The 18,434-nt window shown below is 42.1% G+C and overlaps 1 protein-coding gene across 2 annotated transcripts in view; it reads right to left on the bottom strand.

Moving 5' to 3' along the window:
• Positions 1 to 5,456: 5,456 nt before the first annotated feature.
• The window catches only part of MAPK14 (mitogen-activated protein kinase 14), a 31,166-nt gene continuing 18,188 nt past the window's right edge, over positions 5,457 to 18,434 (bottom strand). The window contains exons 9-12 of one of the 2 annotated variants that reach the window (XM_028733976.2): positions 15,795 to 15,874; positions 9,615 to 9,693; positions 8,692 to 8,865; positions 5,457 to 7,535 (exon numbers count right to left, since the gene is read on the bottom strand). In XM_028733976.2, the coding sequence (XP_028589809.1) occupies positions 7,468 to 7,535; positions 8,692 to 8,865; positions 9,615 to 9,693; positions 15,795 to 15,874 (401 nt within the window). In that variant the 3' untranslated portion in view covers positions 5,457 to 7,467. Of the gene's footprint in view, positions 7,536 to 8,691; positions 8,866 to 9,614; positions 9,694 to 11,808; positions 11,889 to 15,794; positions 15,875 to 18,434 lie in introns of both variants that reach the window. The other variant, XM_028733975.2, reaches the window with a different exon arrangement.

Here is an 18,434-nt window from a genome sequence, read left to right as displayed (position 1 = left end):
CAGCGTGACATCGCTGCTCTGGTGAGCCAGAGCCGCACACGGAAACACCGTTTACCTTCCCGCTAGAAAGTGGTCCCTATTTATCTACTTGCACCCGGGGGTGCTTTCGAACTGCTAGGTTGGCAGGTGCTGGGACTGAGCAACGGGAGCGCACCCCGCCGCGGGGATTTGAACCGCCGACCTTTTGATCGGCAAGCCCTAGGCGCTGAGGCTTTTACCCACAGCACCACCCACGTCCCTAAAATGAACACTTACACACAATTAAAACTGATACAACTGTAAAAGAAAAGTGTTGTTGTTGGTTGTTGGTTTTTTTAAAGCAGAATCATGCACACATATATAACAATTAAAAGTGGTTCCAGATATAAAAAATGAAAACAGATCAAAACAGTTCCAGTACTGATGCAGACTGGGGAAAAGGGCTTCATGTAAAAGGCTTGTCTATCCCATGACTTCCTTCAATCGGTGAGGAAGTGTAAAGGAAGCATAAAGCTATAGTTGCATAAAATGCTATTGAAAATGTTTGCTATCTCATTGGAAACATTCAGAGGCAAAACCAAAAGGCCATATCCTGCATTTTAAGATGAAAGGTTTCAGAAACAAGACGAACATTGGTGAGCTGATAATTATTGCCTTTAAAGTGATGCTCTTCTCAAATGTTTGGGTAGCAGCAATAGTGGGGGGTTATTGTAATCATATCTTTCTAGAGGCATTACTGTGTGAAACAGAATCTGTATCATGGGTGACTCACCTGCATCCCATTGTCCATATCCAGCCACCAAGTGTTCTTACCTTGGCTGTTCAAGACCCACCAGGATTTGGCAAATTGGTGGGACATTTCTTTTTTTTAAAAAAATAACAACAAACTAAATTGCATTAAACACCGGTTGAGCTTGGGTTGTTGTGCTTGTCCCCCACCAAGTTCAGAATTTTTATTGATGGTACCAGCAGCCACAGCCCTGTCCTTGGCCTGCTACCTGCTGCATCCTCATTGTCACGTGCTTCTGCAACACTGAGCTATCTTCTTAGTTCCTGGCGGGCTTAATGTGCTATTTGGGAGAGATTGGTTCTCTTTCTTCCTGTCCTCTGGGCAAAGGTTTAGCAAAGCTGCCACTATTGCAGCTCTCAATGAAAAGTGCTAGTGGTGTGGCGAATTATCTGGACAAGTGTTCACCACTGCTGTCGAGAAGGGTGAGTGTGTGAGAAGTGTGTTTGTGAGAGAATAGGAGAGGCATGTGGCCTGTAGCTAAGATGTAAATGTGGCCTGTATGCAGTGCTTTGTTTCTCTCTCTCTCTCTCTGTGTGTGTGTGTGTGTGTGCTGTTACTCACAATGAAGTACCCTTCTCAGCCAAACTGGCTGCAGCTGCTATTGGGTAGGCCGTGCTGCAAGCTGGGCTCGGTGTGGGGCGAGTGTTTGCCGAGCACCCAGAGCTGGGCTCCTCGCTGCCAGGAGGTGTGGCCTTCCACCTCAATGCCATCTGCAAGGCCTTTAAGGAAGCCAGAGTCCTGCAAGGCTGCCACTGCCTCCATAAACCCAGCCCACCTGCTTCCTGCTGATCTGGCTGAATAGCAGCGGTGGGTGCAGTGGCAGACCAGCAGCTTTCTACAGCTGTGCTGCCATGGGAGGAGGGCAAAGTGGTGCCACTGGAGCTGGCAATGCCAAAGGGCTTGCCACCATGGGCATGGGAGAAAAGGCACACCCTCCTCACACGCTCAATCTAGAAGCCAAGATTTTATTTAATTTTTAAGTTGCTGGCACTGTGTGCCAATGAGTACCACCAGAAAACAAAAGCACTGGTGTGTTTAGAGCGGTGTTTCCCAACTTTGGGTCTCCAGCTGTTTTTGGACTACAACTCCCATCATCCCTAACTAGCAGGATCAGTGGTCAAGGATGATGGGAACTGTAGTCCAAAAACAGCTGGAGACCCAAGGTTGGAAAATCCTGGTTTAGAGAGATGCACGTGCGTGTTGAGTGGCAATGTGTGCACTTTAGAGTGTGTTGGGCAGTCACATTCTTTTGGATTTATCCACACCCATCACTGGCAAGCACTCCTTGAAAAGGTATGGGTGGGCAATGGTGACTATGGCTCGAAGAATGAAAAAGATTCACCACCTCTGGCCTAGATCAGGGGTCAGCAAACTTTTTTAGCAGGGGGCCAGTCCACTGTCCCTCAGACCTTGCGGGGGGCTGGACTGTATTTTGAAAAAAATAAATGAACGAATTCCTATGCCCCACAAATAACCCAGAGATGCATTTTAAATAAAAGGACACATTCTACTCATGTAAAAACACACTGATTCCCGGACCGTACGCGGGCCAGATTTAGAAGGTGATTGGGCTGGATCCGGCCCCCGGGCCTTAGTTTGCCTACCCATGGCCTAGAACCCATGGTTTGATCCAGCAGGGCTCTTATATTCTTAAATATCTTTTGTCTGATCAGCGTGCAGCTTTGTAAGTTATGGATCTCATTTCCGGACAATGAAGAAGTGCTGACTTTCAGTGGGCGGGCTGGGGAGTAGGACAAAGATAGTTAGCAATAAAACCACTTGTAGGTCTAAGATGACAAATCACCTGCCTGTGGTACAACTAGCACCTGCCTACAAAGTTAATCATTAGTTTCACCCAACAGTCATGTGTAAATAAGCAGGAGGGATCTGAAAGATGATTGCAAACAGAGTTCATTTACACCAGTTATCCAGGAACAATTCTATAGCTCACTTGATAGTCCAGTCAGTGGATTACAGCTCTAGTTTCACCTTCTAGGAGTTCCCCTGTAGGATGGAGATGGAGGGAGACTTCACATTTTTCAAGTGAATGATAGCCATAATTGGATGGACAACTAACCAGCTGATTGGCTTGTTGCCTCCCTGCTTGTCTACTATGGTTGGGTAATTACTTGAGTTACTTACCACGAGGCATTCCCATTCCCTTGATCACATCATCACATTCCAATTGCAGGCGCTTGTAATTAGCTGGATAAATGAATGCATTATTGCATTATGAGCGGTCAGAGGGTTGATCACAGTGAAAAAATGTGGATCTGTGGCTAATAGGCTCATGCAGGGAATGGCGATTATGGACAAGTTTGTCATGCTTGTGAATTGCTTTCATCCCTTTGCTCAGGGAGACACCTTGTGCTCAAATTAGCCAGGGTACGTCAAACATTTTAGAAGGCTGCAAGAGTGCTATTACAGTGAGTATCTACAAATTGGGACGCGGGTGGTGCTGTGGTCTAAACCACAGAGCCTAGGGCTTGCCGATCGGAAGGTGAGCTCCCGTTGCTCGGTCCCTGCTCCTGCCAACCTAGCAGTTCGAAAGCACATCAAAGTACTGTACCACTCCGGCGGGAAGGTAAACTCCGTTTCCGTGTGCTGCTCTGGTTCGCCAGAAGTGGCTTAGTCATGCTAGCCACATGACCTGGAAGCTGTACGCCGGCTCCCTCGGCCAGTAAAGCAAGATGAGAGCTGCAACCCCAGAGTCGCCCGTGACTGGACCTAACGGTCAGGGGTCCCTTTATGTTTATCTACAAATTATGCCACAGCAGATGGGCAAATCTCATTCTGTCTGGGCTCTGCTAGACAATGTAGAAGTACTTTGAAGACCTAGCCATATTACATATGGCTCTTTTTTACAACATTGTCTTTTTGTATGCATATTTGAGGTCTTTGTAAATGCTCTGAAGGATAATTTTAAACGTGATCACAATTACAGCCACATTTCCAATTGACTTTCAATGTATTGTGTAGATTTAGGTGTTCAGTAGTCGCACTTCACTCAGGCATGTCTCCATTACAGCAGTATGGAAGCACCTCTTTAGTGCAAGGATTTCTGCTTGTGGAACAGGATTTCCTTCTTCAAGTCCCACTGCCTGCTTCCCAAATCTGCTCTGTAATATTGGGGGTACCCCCATAACAGATTTATGGTGTGCCTGGGGATGATGATGGGGGTGTGTGAATCACTTTGTGCAAGCAGGCATCCTTGCACTGTTGGGATGCTTATTTAGCACTGCAGTGGTACAAGCCAGTGTTTTTTGGGATTGTCAAATAAATCTAATGAAGAAAAGTTTACATAGAAACAAACATTTGGCTCCGAATCTTTGCTGAAATCAGTCTATTTAATTGTTATGTTTTCATTTAAAACACACACACATAAATTCAATTATTGTGGCACCCTAATTGTATTTATTTTGAAATTCATTTTGTTAGTTTAGGGCCAGTTCTCCAATCTGTTAAGGTCATATTGAATGTCAGTTCTGTCTTCTGCAGCCTTAACTACCCCTCCCAGTTTGGTAGGATCTGCCCTCAATTCCTTCATCCAAGTTGTTTATAAAAACAACCACTGGCCCAGGACTGAACCCAGGACTGAATCCTACTTTTCACTTTTTCCCCAGGATGAAGAACGATTAGAAGGAAGCCTCAACATTCTGGAATGCAAATAGCCAATTAGATTTCTGGAGATTAATGTAAAGAATTGGCTTAAAGACTACTAAAGAGGTTGTGAACCTCAAGCCTGGGTCTAAATGTGGTCCTCAGGGCACCCCTACTTGACCTTAGGGACTCTGTTGCCATACCCATCAGCCCTGTTTTGCATCCTCCTTGAGTGTTTTTACCTGGCTATAATTTATCCCTGAATGCTGAATGCTCTTGTCTGCCTGGATGGAGAATAGTGTGTAGAAACAATTATACAAAAGGTAAAGATAACCACCTCACTGACAACTCAAGCTTATAAACAGCTCTATAGCTAAGGGATTCCCACCATCTTATCCCAAAAGGAAGCACACTCTTTTGTCCTGGTCTAACTGAATATTTTACGGACAGCAGTTTACATTTCAGCCAGGTTTACAAGAAAGTGCAGGCAGATGTTATTTCCTCTGATCTGTTCTTTCCACTACCTACTTCACACCAATCAGATACACCACCTTTTTATTATTTAAAATATATCTGTTCCAGCACAATGAATGCATGTCAGTAAAATGTCAAGGATTAAGAATGACTTATAACTTTACAAGCACAGCTTCTTGTAGTGTGGCCATGGAAGATGTAATTCCAGCTTCTTCAGACTTGTTTATGAAGCTCATTTTCAGAGTTGACCAACTCAAATGGATACAAACCAGGGGTACCTTAAAAACCATTCCTTACAGTCTGTACTTTCAAGAGTCCAGTCGTAGCATTGAAATGTAATGATGAGTAATTGGTCTTTGGTATCTGTTTACAAATTTGAACAGGCTTAGTTTGATTATTTTATTCAAGAGAGTAATTGGGTTGGGGGGGCATTTAAAAGGGCAACACAACCACCACCTAACACACAGTGGCCAGTTAAGATTTTTTCCCCTTGCTTTTTACACATAGTGCTATTACTAACTGTAAGACATTACCGGATCATATCCATTGCCTCAATGAATGAGTCACTTTAATTACAGACACACATTAATTTGCAACCACCACCGCCAGTCCATTAAGTTTGAAAAATAGGTTTATTTTAAACCAGTGGCATTGTGTGATAATCCTATATGGCATAACCAGTTAGAGCAAAGTTCCTGGATACATACAAATTTGCAGAAATTATCTTTTAATGTGTGTACTTTCTGTCCAGAGTTGAGGCAGTAGAACAGCACCACACTAAATGACAGGGAGTGCTCTCCACAGGGGCTCCCACATAGACTCTCAACTTCTGAGATATTCCCACTCACACAAATACCTATAAGTTTTTAAATTCTTTTTTATAGCATTTCTGCATGAAAGTCACATGGTAGCATCTACACATAAAACAACTGATAAAAATAATCTTCCTGTTATGTTTTACAGAATATATCTACATTTCCATCTGAATACCCAGACTGCAGGTCCAGCAGAGGGAGTTGACTTTGTTTGGTCTTAAGATGGCCTCCAAACCAGAAGCATGAAGCAGCACTGCTCTCTGGACCCCAAGTCTCTCTACAGAGGGTATGACCTGAAGGGAGATCACTAGAAAGAAAGGAACTGATGGCTTTATTATCCACATGCCATCTTTTTTTTCTTTTTCTTTTTTGGCGGCTTCTCTGTACAAAAGGGATAAATACATTAAAATCCCAGATTCATTAGGAAAAACAAAAATACTGCAAAGCTTCACTCTTTCAGAGACAGACGTACAATCCATGCATGATACCTGCATTATATAAATTTCAGAAAATACTTTAAAAATAGGACCTCAGATACCCAGAACACCTGATGGACACAAAATACTTGAAGTGATGCCCCCCACTTAGTCCCTAAATAGGGCAATCTCATCATTACTTGATTTCTATCATATATGAATACAGTGAACTGAATCTTGTGTTCAGGCACACACAAACTGACAAATGAACTCATTTTTAAAGCCACAAAAGGAAGATCTAAGAAAGGTGCATGTTCGCTTGCCCCTTTTCATCCAAAAAGTGCCCAAAATGTCAACCCATGAGTTGAACAAGAATAGATGGATTCTGCAATTGTATATGGCTCTGACCATGGTAGTGAATACAGTAATTTATTAGCTGATTACCAACCCAGTGCCTCCTCCAGATAACACAAAGAAGCCTACATGCACACACAGCTACAACATGCAAAACACTCTGTCTTAAGAAGATATACAAAATGAACAGGCAGCATGACAGAGCTACTGCTGGGCATCTCAGAGTTGGGCAGGGAAGAGAGAGGATACCAAAAATGAGGGCTGCACCCTATTTTTGGTAGATTTGTATCCTGGCCAAAGCAGCCAGTAATACATGGGTATTCTGTGGCCCACAACACCCTAGGAAGCAGCAAGCTCAGAATCCCACTGTTAAGAGAACACTAACCCCAATTCCAATTTCTCCTCAGTCATTTAAGGCACACACTTTTTTTTACTTTTTTTTTTTACACTGGTTCAGACAAAATATTCCCAACAGGTAGCCAGTCATTCATGGGCCCATCCTTCCTGCTGAACAGAATACTAGGAAGAGGCTATGGGTGTAAAGCAGCTGCATGGCATGGAATGGAAAGACATCCCTCACCCTCTTCGAAAGCAGAGGGCACAGTTCAAGTAAAAGTTCAGCTTCCATCATCTTAAGTCTTTTCTTGATAGGAAAGCCATTTAATGGCAAGAATTGCTACTGAGAATTCGAAATCTCAGCTTCCCTGCATAATATCTGCCTTGCCATATAAGCGATGAAAGCTGGTTACCAACTGTAAAGGCTAAAGAGCAAACAAACAGGTCTTCAGAAGCATGTCCCAGGCTGTATACAAAAATACAAGAGAACATGCAGCATTATTTATACAGTTACTGTATAAATACTCTCCCACCCACCCCCATTCAACACACACACACACACACACACACGAGAATTACACACAAAACCCTTCCACCAAGGAGAATCTTCACGGCAAGAGGCACTTGAATGATATGTGGAGAATCCCTATGACAAAGGCCTTCCCCTCACAGTGATATGGGACAAAGAGAGAGAAATAGATTCTCAAGACTCCATCTCCTCTTGATCAAGCGGTGGTGGCACAAAGCTAACTACTTCATCATAGGTTAGGCCTGGTGGAGAAAAAGAAAGACACATTGACTTTAGTGCAGCCGGTGGGTAACAGTTCCTTCCCTACAAGATAATGAATCACTCCTAGTTAATTCAATCCTGAGTCAACGAAGATTGTTGAACTAAAATTAAGTTTCCAGATTTGCACACTGGATTCACATAATTATAGGCCAGACCTGAATCTACTTGCTGGACCGCTGTGATGGCCAAACATGGCCCTCTAACTTTTTTGGGACTACAATTCCCATCATCCCTAACCACTGGTCCTGTTAGCTAGCTATGATGGGAGTTGTAGTCCCAAAACAGCTGGAGGACTAAGTTTGGTCATCACTGTGCTAGAACAAGGTGACAGAACACATGGCAGCTGCTAGCCCAGTTCTGTCAAGTCTACAAACTACTGTGGGGATCTGAAGTGCAGAATGCTGATGACTCTTTTTCCTCAAATCCTAATGAAGCAGTAGAATCCCCAATTATAGATATTTAGAATCTGCAGTGAGGTGGATTGGGCCAATAAGCAAATTCAGTAAGGATAAACTTACTGCTTTTGTGAGCAGTAGTTTCATGCAAAACTATGCAGAAACTGAGAACATTGTGTTACAGACTTCACCCCTCATGAACTGCACACCTCCACTTTGGCAACTGTTGGGCAGGATGTGAGAAACATTGGATGTGTCCCACCCCTCACAGAGCAAGGGCTCCCCTCACTCCAGTTTGATTGTGACATCATGTATCCAGTTCTGATTAACTGCATATTATGCTGCCTACATTATTCCCTACAGAATTATTCAATCTGACAGAAGTCCCACTTCTTCAGTTTTAAAGGCAAATATGTTGCAAGTTGTAGAAAGCACTATTGACAATGAACAGCACATGGAAATAAGAAGGGTTTTGTGAACCCCCACCAATTAGGTTCAGGCCTAATTTGACATCAAATTAAAGGGACTGTATTTTTTATTTATTTTTACAATATACCACCAGAACTGAGCTATTTCTCCCACCGCCCCCTGCCCCTACTTTGAATAAAGTAATACTGAGTTGCATTATATTTTATCACCTCCTGTCAAGTTTTGCTTTCACTATATGAGCATACAGTAATAGCATTTGTGAATGCCACCCATCAAGACCTGTCTTACCAAATCAGTCTCCCAGAAAACTTACTTTTCCATTCTTCAATATCAAGTTCTCTGCTTTCGAAGGATTGATCATAGGGGTCTGCCACTGGCTCATCATCTGGGTCATGATACTGCGTAAAATAGGCATGAGCCAATGCTTCAGCAGCAGTGATTCGTTTGTCTGTGTCCAGCACCAACATCTTCTCCAGCAAATCTACAGCTTCAGGGGTCAAGGGAGGAGGAAGAGAGAGAATTATTGTACAACAGTTCTTAAAAAGTCCCACCTAAAGCTGTAGGGCAGGGAACCTGTGGCCCTTCAGATGTGGCTAGACTACCACTCCCATCACCCCTGACCATTGGCCATAATGGCTGGGACTAATGGAAGTCAGGAGTCCAACAACATCAAGAGGGCCAAAAGTTCCCCATCCCAACTATAGTAGATAAGGATTCAGTCCCAGCAGTCCAAGGATTATTATAATTTCACAATGGAGAGTAATTTATGGTTCAAGCTGTATTTGGGAGTATTACTTTAATATATACCCCAAGCGGTATGCAATCAATACCTGCTGTGCAAATAGCACCTGCAAGAAAACAAATCAGAGTGGACAGCTTTGGATTCCTCTTCAGACAGGAAGCTACAAGTAGTATTTAACAAACTAACACTTGGTTGTATTATCTCTTGAACCAAAATTTACAAATAAAGCAAGTTTTCACTAAGATGCAGAGTTGAACTTAATGAGCTGGGATAGCTCCGTCAGTAGAGCAGGAGACTCTTAATCTCAGGGTTGTGGGCTTGAGCCTCACATTGACTTTGTTGAGAAAGGCAGTCCATAAAAAATTTAAATAGTTATTTCACCTCCTGGACAAAGAGCACTATTTTAAAACATCAGTCTGTCTCGAGAGACATTCAACATCTCAATGTTTGCATGTTGAATTCTCCACTGTAATGGAACTGCTGAGAAGTCTTACCCAAGGGGTTGGCACCAATAAATACATTTTCAAAATTCATCTTCGGCATGTAAGACAAAGACTGTATGTAGTTTCTTGCCTGGAGAAAAAGAAAAAACGTTTTTTTAAGGTTGTGCCTCCTAATCATTATAAGCTCCTGCGAGTGCCTACTTTTTCCTGCTTGAGCTTAATCAGCATCTATCTTATCCTCATCCCCTTCTCATCCAGACTGACCACAGCGACAGAGATACAATTAACAAGCGTTGGAACTAGGGCACTATGAGTTGTAAGGCTGGAAGAACATTGCCTGTTATGTACTGAAGGTTGCTGCAAGTGAGGACAAGTTCCTGGAGGTCAGCAGTGGCATCCAGGTGTCCTTACGTAGTTGAGCACTAACCAAATACAAATGTTGTTTCTGCAACTAACTAGAAGAGTCCCATTTGAACTGGATAGTTACAATCTGTTGACTACTTAATTAGAAAGTTTCAGCAAATTTGGTTCTCTTTTGTGGATTTTCATTACTTGCTATTAAAAGACCCAAAGTATAAGCTAATTATGCTGCCAACAGCTGTGCAGTAGCACATTTTTAAAAATCCTAGTTACTATAAAGGGAAGCCTTCTATCAGCTTAGGAAAGTTCACCACTTGTGGCTCTATGCAGAGAAGCAGACCTTGCCTCACTTATCGATGTTCTGACAACCTCCAAATTAGACTATCATAATGTGCTCTGGATAGAGAGACACAGGTGGCACCATGATCTAAACCACTGAGCCTCTTGGGCTTGCCTATCAGAAGGTCGGTGGTTCGAATCCCCGTGACGGGGTGAGCTCCCGTTGCTCAGTACCAGCTCCTGTCAACCTAGCAGTTTGAAAGCACATCAAAAAAGGTGCAAGTAGATAAATAGGTACCGCTCTGGCGGGAAGGTAAAGGTGTTTCTGTGCGCTGCTCTGGTTGCGCCAGAAGCGGCTTAGTCATGCTGGCCACATGACCCGGAAGCTGTACGCCGGCTCCCTCGGCCAATAAAGCGAGATGAGCGCCGCAACCCCAGAGTCGTCTGCGACTGGATTTAACTGTCAGGGGTCCTTTACCTTTACCTTTTTAATGTGCTCTGGAAACTCAGCTGCTAGAATGCTTGTGGGGGCTAGGTGTTTTGAGAATCATAGAATCATAGAGTTGGAATAGACCACAAGGGCCATCGAGTCCAACCCCCTGCCAAGCAGGAAACACCATCAGAGCACTCCTGACATATGGTTGTCAAGCCTCTGCTTAAAGACCTCCAAAGAAGGAGACTCCACCACACTCCTTGGCAGGAAATTCCACTGTCGAACAGCTCTTACTGTCAGGAAGTTCTTCCTAATGTTTAGGTGGAATCTTCTTTCTTGTAGTTTGGATCCATTGCTCCGTGTCCGCTTCTCTGGAGCAGCAGAAAACAACCTTTCTCCCTCCTCTATATGACATCCTTTTATATATTTGAACATGGCTATCATATCACCCCTTAACCTCCTCTTCTCCAGGCTAAACATGCCCAGCTCCCTTGGCCGTTCCTCATAAGGCATCGTTTCCAGGCCTTTGACCATTTTGGTTGCCCTCCTCTGGACACGTTCCAGTTTGTCAGTGTCCTTCTTGAACTGTGGTGCCCAGAACTGGACACAGTACTCCAGGTGAGGTCTGACCAGAGCAGAATACAGTGGCATAATACATAAGTGACCTTACATAATACCAGTGACCTTATATAAGTGACCTTACATAATACCAGTTTCACTGGTTGCCAGCTTGCTTCAAGGCTCAATGTAAAGTGATGGTTTTAGCCTTTAAAGACCTAAAGTGTTTGGCAGCAGGTTCTCTGATGGACTGCCAGCACCCATATGGGCCTGCCTGGGCCTTAAGAGCCTTAATCGCTAGTCCTCTGGCAGAGACAGACTTCTGTTGTAGTAGCCCCACCTCTATGAATTCATGAGACCCAATTATATTTGCCTTAAAGTAGATTCTGAACTGTTCAGGTCTATCTTCTGTTTAAGTGCAGTGTGCTGGGGTTTTTAAACACTGTTGGTTTTAGACTGGGAGACAGAGTTGTGATAATGTATTTAAGTGTTCTATGCTGTTTCAGTTTTGTGAGCAGCGTTAGTAGGACTATGCCCTGGAAGATGGGCTAAAGATAAATGAATAAAGAAATGTTTTGAACTGCAGACCACTATGCACACCCTGCCACACCTCACCTCATGGCTGGGCATCCTGTTAATGAGATATGCAGGGGGTGTCCCCGTCAGACGCATTATCTGCTGAAGCTGGTTAATATCTTAGGTGCCTAGTCAAGGGCTTTGTTAATATTTCAGCATCAGTGTGAACATACAATCAAGACAATTACGCAAAAGGCATCTAGTCTGCACACTACAGGCAATTACCACTCTGTGTGTCACACCATCTTTGTATTACAGGAAAGCGGACCAGAAAGTAAAATCAGAAAACAGTTAATAATCTTTCGGTAAAGCCAGATGCTTGCTCACTGTTTATAATAATCAATTGGCAGCCTTAAGCTGGGTGCTGGTCCCTTTTAGAAACAGAAGTCACCTTGAACAAGGAGGTGAGCCAATTGATGGCTGCTATATACTATTTTATTCTATCTGGCTTTACAAAGCTTAGATTTCACTCTTTTGCTGCACAAGCTAATATATGAATGCTAATAGAGAAATATGCAATGTTAGAATGCTGTTCGCATTGCACAAAAATGTTAGGTGTCAGTGATCAAGAGAAAGCCAATTTAATGGCAACTATGGCAAAATAAACATCTGTACAGTGAATAGTAGTGCATAGTAGTCAGGTTAAGCTTCATGTAGCACATTTCTTTATACAGCATTTAATTTTGTTCAACTGCATATGATATATGGGGAGGACAGAGGACAAGGATTTTTTTCAAGTATGTTGTCCAGCTATGCTCTAATTATTTGCAGAACCAAATGAAGTCCTTTTACTGAAATAATTTTCTAGCCTAAAAAGTTTTCACAACTTTAAAAATCTAGTTAATTTCCCTATTTAGATAATATTGCTATTTGATACTATTTGACATTGCTACTTTGTCTACAAAAGCAAAAAAATTCTTATTTATTGGAATTCATGCCAAGTTGGGAGGGAGGAATCCTCCACAGTTCTTCCTCCACTGTAGGATTTTTAATTAAACTACAGGCTCCAAACTGGCTGGACAATGGGCCTACTTTCAGGCCTTTATATGTTTCAGACAGGTATAAAGGGTATGCATATATGGAGATTACTACAGACTGGAAGTTTTAGAGATTCTATTATCTCCCTTAAATTAGACAACCAATGGAAACCGGTCCCGGGAATACTGAATGTGTTAGCCTGAATATTACCAACTTCCACATCAGTAAAGAAAGGCAAAGGCTATGTGTTTGTCAAGGCAGTTTGATTTACATTCTATTCAGATCTGATATCTTATGGTTACAACCCCCAACCTGCAAGTAAGATGGGTGGGGTAAGCAGGAGACCAATCTGCTTCAACTACAATGGCACCATCTCTTATTACCCCTCTCATACCCTCAAACACAGAAGAGCAGCATGGCTCTTCTCTATCCCCCACCCAGTCAACGAAAGGGCTCATACACAGCAAGTATATGAACAAAAAAGCTGCTCCTCCCTGCTCTAAAAAGATACACAGCTCAAGTTTGGGGCACACAGAGGGAGTTAAAATCACTCTCTAACTTCAAATGCCCTGCTTTTCAATGCTGCCATTTTATACCTTTACTTACCTCCTGGCAATCATTCCTACATTTCATCAAAACAGTTTACATACTTTTTGCTACTTAACACACATCCAGTCAAGACTGCATCTGATCCATGTTTCATAGCAAGGGTGTTCCAGACAACCATCCGGTATGACCTAAGAAGAATCTTCATCTGCTACTTCATCTCAAATAACTGTATGAAGATGCTTAAGGTGACAAGCTGCTGTATTGCAGTATGCATTGTCATCTAATTCTGAATTTTTCACTCAGCATTGTTTTCTGGATAAGATCTGGGCCAAGTTGGCTGTGAACACATGTAGATACTGATACTGCAAAGCAGAAAGTTATGAGCAGATGCAGCCATTTAAAATCCCATTACTCCAAAGCAGACCCTTATTTAGAAGGCTATAAAGGGATGGGCTAGACTTTTCAGTACTCTCTTCAATGGATATACAGCACAGGTAAGAACACATGATTTGTTCTTCTAAGAACACATGCTTTGGGGTTGGGTCCTATCAAACATGTTCTTTGTAAAATGCAATATGCACAGATGGCACTATAGAAACAATAAAAATCCATCTGTCAATATATGCTCATTCTGAGGAGCCAGTTATTTCCTTAACCCAGAAAAAATGTTCCATTAAATTCTTGCAGTATGACCCAACTGCTGATTACTCGGTCCTCCTGAAGCAAAAACCAAGATGTACAAAAGGTGAAAAAGTAGGACTATAAGCATCATTGTCTTTCTTATCTACTTCATCTATTCACAGCACTTCACAGAAGGAAGAATCCTTTTTATTTTTATAACTTTTAAGTATTTTTCAAGTACCATCAGCCTAATTCCAGAAAACTACTGGGGGCTCAACAGCTGTGTTTGTTAAATACCTGCTTGTTGGTTAGCCTATGAAGAAGGGTGGTGTGATTGGTGGGAACAACCCCTTTCCCTGCCCTACCTACGTGAAAACTTCTGCTTTAATTCCCCATCTCCCTGTTCCAGCATCAATTCTTCAAGCAGCAGACCTTAAGGGGGTAAGGCAGGGTAGGGGTTCAGGTTTCATAGGCCCATCCTCCTCACACTCCATTTAGTGATGATAGAAGAAGAAGAAGAAGAAGAAGAAGAAGAGGAGGAAGAGGAGGAGGAGGAGGAGGAGGAGGAGTTTGGACTTGATATCCTGCCTTTCACTCCCCGTAAGGAGTCTCAAAGCGGCTAACAATCTCCTTTCCCTTCCTTCCCCACAACAAACACTCTGAGGTGAGTGAGGCTGAGAGACTTCAGAGAAGTGTGACTAGCCCAAGGTCACCCAGCAGCTGGACGTGGAGGAGTGGGGAAGTGAACCCGGTTCACCAGATTACAAGTCCACTGCTCTTAACCACTACACCATGCAGGCTCTCCACCACTGCTTTATGGCTAAACCGGCAAACATGTATTTAGTAAACAAATATGGATATGTTGAATCTGTGGTTTCCTTTCAGCTCATTTCCCCTCTTATTTCCGAACACGTTTCAATCTCTTCAGTAAGCCTAATCTAAATTAGGGTTCTTGTAGATCTATTTTAAATGAGTTTCTAATCAAAATATTTTATACAACAAAATCATCTATGTGTAAGTAGCAGTGACCAGTGTGATGAGAGTAGGCTACAGTGCTACCCTACTGAGTTGGCATTGCTGCTGCTTACTAGGACACTGCAGGGATAGGGGAGGACCAGGCAGCAGTGGTGACAGGATTGCAGAGGCACACTGGTGAAGCCAAACCTGCACTCGCACAGGGGCGCCTTCCCAACTTTCATTGCTATTCTGGTAAGCTGCAACACCCAGCTGCTCCCTATGTTGAAGTGTAGAATGTAGATTAGCTATCATCCCATGAATGCAGAACAATCCTACTTATGGAGGGGAAACCCCAGCTGTATCATTACTTCCATGCATATCACCTTTATGACTGAGCACTTTTAGGGCTGAGGTCAATGTTGTGATCCAACAACAAGCTGTTTGCACTAGTGGCAACAGGAATTTACTGTGTGGCTTTTAACATGATTCATGCTCATACTTGTTCCTAAACATTTCCCCCTTCTTGAAACAGTTTGTGAAAGAGCACTCAAAGCAAGTCCCAAAATCCAAGTTAAAGAAAGCACTATCCATTAGGAGATGTGATATATATGGGATATTGGTAGCAGCATGTGGCTAACAGCGTTTAACAAGAGTGTGCAATGAAGTACACAGTGTTCAGCTAAGCTTAGTATAGCCTACAGACAGAAAATAGAAGAAGGTAAGATGGGACATGAAGACTAGTACAGAGGCAGAGAGGGGAGGATTCAAGATGTGTCCAAGGAAAATAAGATGTGTCTAAGGAACAAGCTTAAGACAAAACTAACCAGGAAGGAGATAGATGCAGTCTACAAGCAAGCAAAGCAAAAGGGAAAACACAAAATCCAAAAAGGCAAGGCATTACAGTCAAGCTTTAAACTCACAGACTCTGAAGATATTTTCTTCAAAAGCTCAGGCCCTGGTGTTCCAACGAGTCTCAAAATGAGCTTCAACTGATCAATATCTAACGATGGACCATAAAGGAAAATGCTGGGACAAATAAAATGGGAGGAAAAAAATCACAGCAGCAGCCGAATAAAACTAAAGGGGAAAAAAGAAAACCAAATGTCTCAATCAAAATAATAATAAATAATAATAATAAGTAATATTAGCACACATCTAATGTAGAAGACACATATCATTTAAATAGCCACCTGATGAAAATCCTACACCCAAATCTGTTCAAGAAATGTGGACACATTTAGCCACATTTGTTTCTGCAAGCAGCTAACATATGGAGACAACTGCTTATGTGAGTGATCAATTGTTGCAAGGTTGAATTTACCTAATGTGGTTCCTCTTTCACAAGTTGCAATTTTCCTTTTCATGGAAGGGATGAGGCAATTCCTAATTAAGAATAGAATGAGTGCACCTAGAATCTTTAGAACTATAGCTTTACAGTCTAAATCTTTCTACCCTTAGAAGAGAAAATATAACCAAGCTTCTGCCCAAAGGAACTGAAACTGAAAACAGCTTTGTTGAGGTTCTAAGGTTAAAGTGCTTTTTTTGCTCTGCTCTGCGCTCTATATTCTAATTGCTCTACTAAGGCTTGTCCACCATTCCAAGCTACCATCCAACAGTGGCAAACATGCACATTTTGCAATCAGAATACAATGGTGATTAACAGGTATAATTGATGCTCTCTGTGATTATTTTAGGTTAGACCTATACTCCCAGTCATTAGTAATAGTTAAGATTTAGTGGCAGAAGCAGTATGGTAAAAGACTAGCATGCACTGGTGATAGTGAAAGTAGAAATTGCTCGAAACAAAATAAAATAAATTAAATTAAAAAATTCCTTCCAGTAGCACCTTAGAGACCAACTAAGTTAGTTATTGGTATGAGCTTTTGTGAGCATGCACACTTCTTCAGATACCAATAACTAACCTAGTTGGTCTCTAAGGTGTTACTGGAAGGAATTTTATTTATTTTACTTATTTTTTTTTATTTTTGTTTCGACTACGGCAGACCAACACGGCTACCTACCTGTAAGTAGAAATTGCTGTCACTTAACTTTTAAAGCTTGAGTAAAGTAGCAACTTTGAGGCTAATTTTAATAGTGCACAAAACCAATTTACCTCAACCTAGTGGACTCCCAACTCTATCAACCCCAGCCTGCCCAGCCAATGGTCAGGAGATGGTGGGAAATTTAATCCAAAACATCTGGAGGGCACCAGGTTGGTAAAGGTTGGTAAATGCTTTCTAGGATGCTGGCTACTTCAGGTGCTGTCAACACTTCTACTTTGTAGAAGTTGGCGGTCAACCCTATTTACACTCAGTCCTAATCTTTTTTGTGAAATCAGTGACTTTTATTACAATTGGAGACCCTGTCAGCAAAACCCATCTGGACATTTTATCATAGTATTTAATGGGCATTTAATATATATATATTAATGAGTTACACTTGCTTCCCTCCACTGTCCTCTCTGGGAGTTTTGCAGACAACAGCTAGTGTAACACAGAAGGGAACTGATTGAAAAAGTCCCACTCTTAGTCACAAACTCCTTAGGGGCCCTAGAAGTTATACCCCACCTGAAATTGCTATCCTTAAGATCGGAAAGCAGGCTTGCGGCTCATGAGCAATGCTCCCAATGGTGGAGAGAGTGAGAAAAAGTTTTTGACTGCATAGGAAATCCCATAGCTATTGGAGAGTGAGAACTTTCCAGCCCCTGAAGATTAAAATCTAATCTCCTGAATTTGAAACTGCATCAAGGCTATCCTAGGGAATGGCAGGATATAAATTCAATTTGCAAAATAATTCCCACCTTAGTTATACTAAGCCTTAAAGCAAGTTACTTTCTAGCAGTAACTTCCCAAAAGCTACTTTGTGAATTCTGGGCTGGATTTGAATTGAGGCCTCCGACCACAACCTGCACATTGTAGGCTCATCTTTGAAAGAAGATGCCTGTTTTCATCTATTTGCTTCAGCCTTCAGCCAGAAGAAGTTAACTCAAGTTTGCAAATTAAAACAAGGGAACACTATATAGTACAACCAAAAGTATGAATCTATGTGCCATCTAAATAATGGTAAGTCAACCATTTTCTGGTTGTTTGAAGTATTTGAAAGTTAAGTGATATCTGAATGTAATGACAGATATCTCTGCTGTCAGTGCTATTTATTTTTTTACAGACTGTGTCTGCTGCGTACACGGACAAACATTAATTACTTCACTACAAAGCCTTTTCTATGGCAAGAAGCAGAAGTCAGTTGGAAGCAGCTAACCAACACAATGAATCAATTAAAATATTACAAGATTGTTGCATCTATATATCAACAATACAATTTGTGAACTTAACTAAAAAAGAGTTGTTAGTAAACTCAAAACAAAAGTAAACAGAGTGCAATAGAAAGCCATAAGCAAAGAAAAGCATGCAGGTCTCAGAAAAGAATGAATTTCAAGAACTGGCAAGTCCCAATACTGACCATACAGAAAAGGGAAAAGTTTGCTACCACAACCAACAGCGAATACAGCAAAAAGCCAAGTTTAAAGCAAAATCCAGATGCCAGGTCCAAGTGGGCATTCA

This window comes from Podarcis muralis, chromosome 5 (genome assembly GCF_964188315.1).
Source record: "Podarcis muralis chromosome 5, rPodMur119.hap1.1, whole genome shotgun sequence".
In the NCBI taxonomy this organism is placed as follows: Eukaryota; Metazoa; Chordata; class Lepidosauria; order Squamata; family Lacertidae; genus Podarcis; species Podarcis muralis.
The sequence above is the reverse complement of the archived record's forward strand: the minus strand, read 5'-3'. Positions and strand labels throughout refer to the sequence as shown.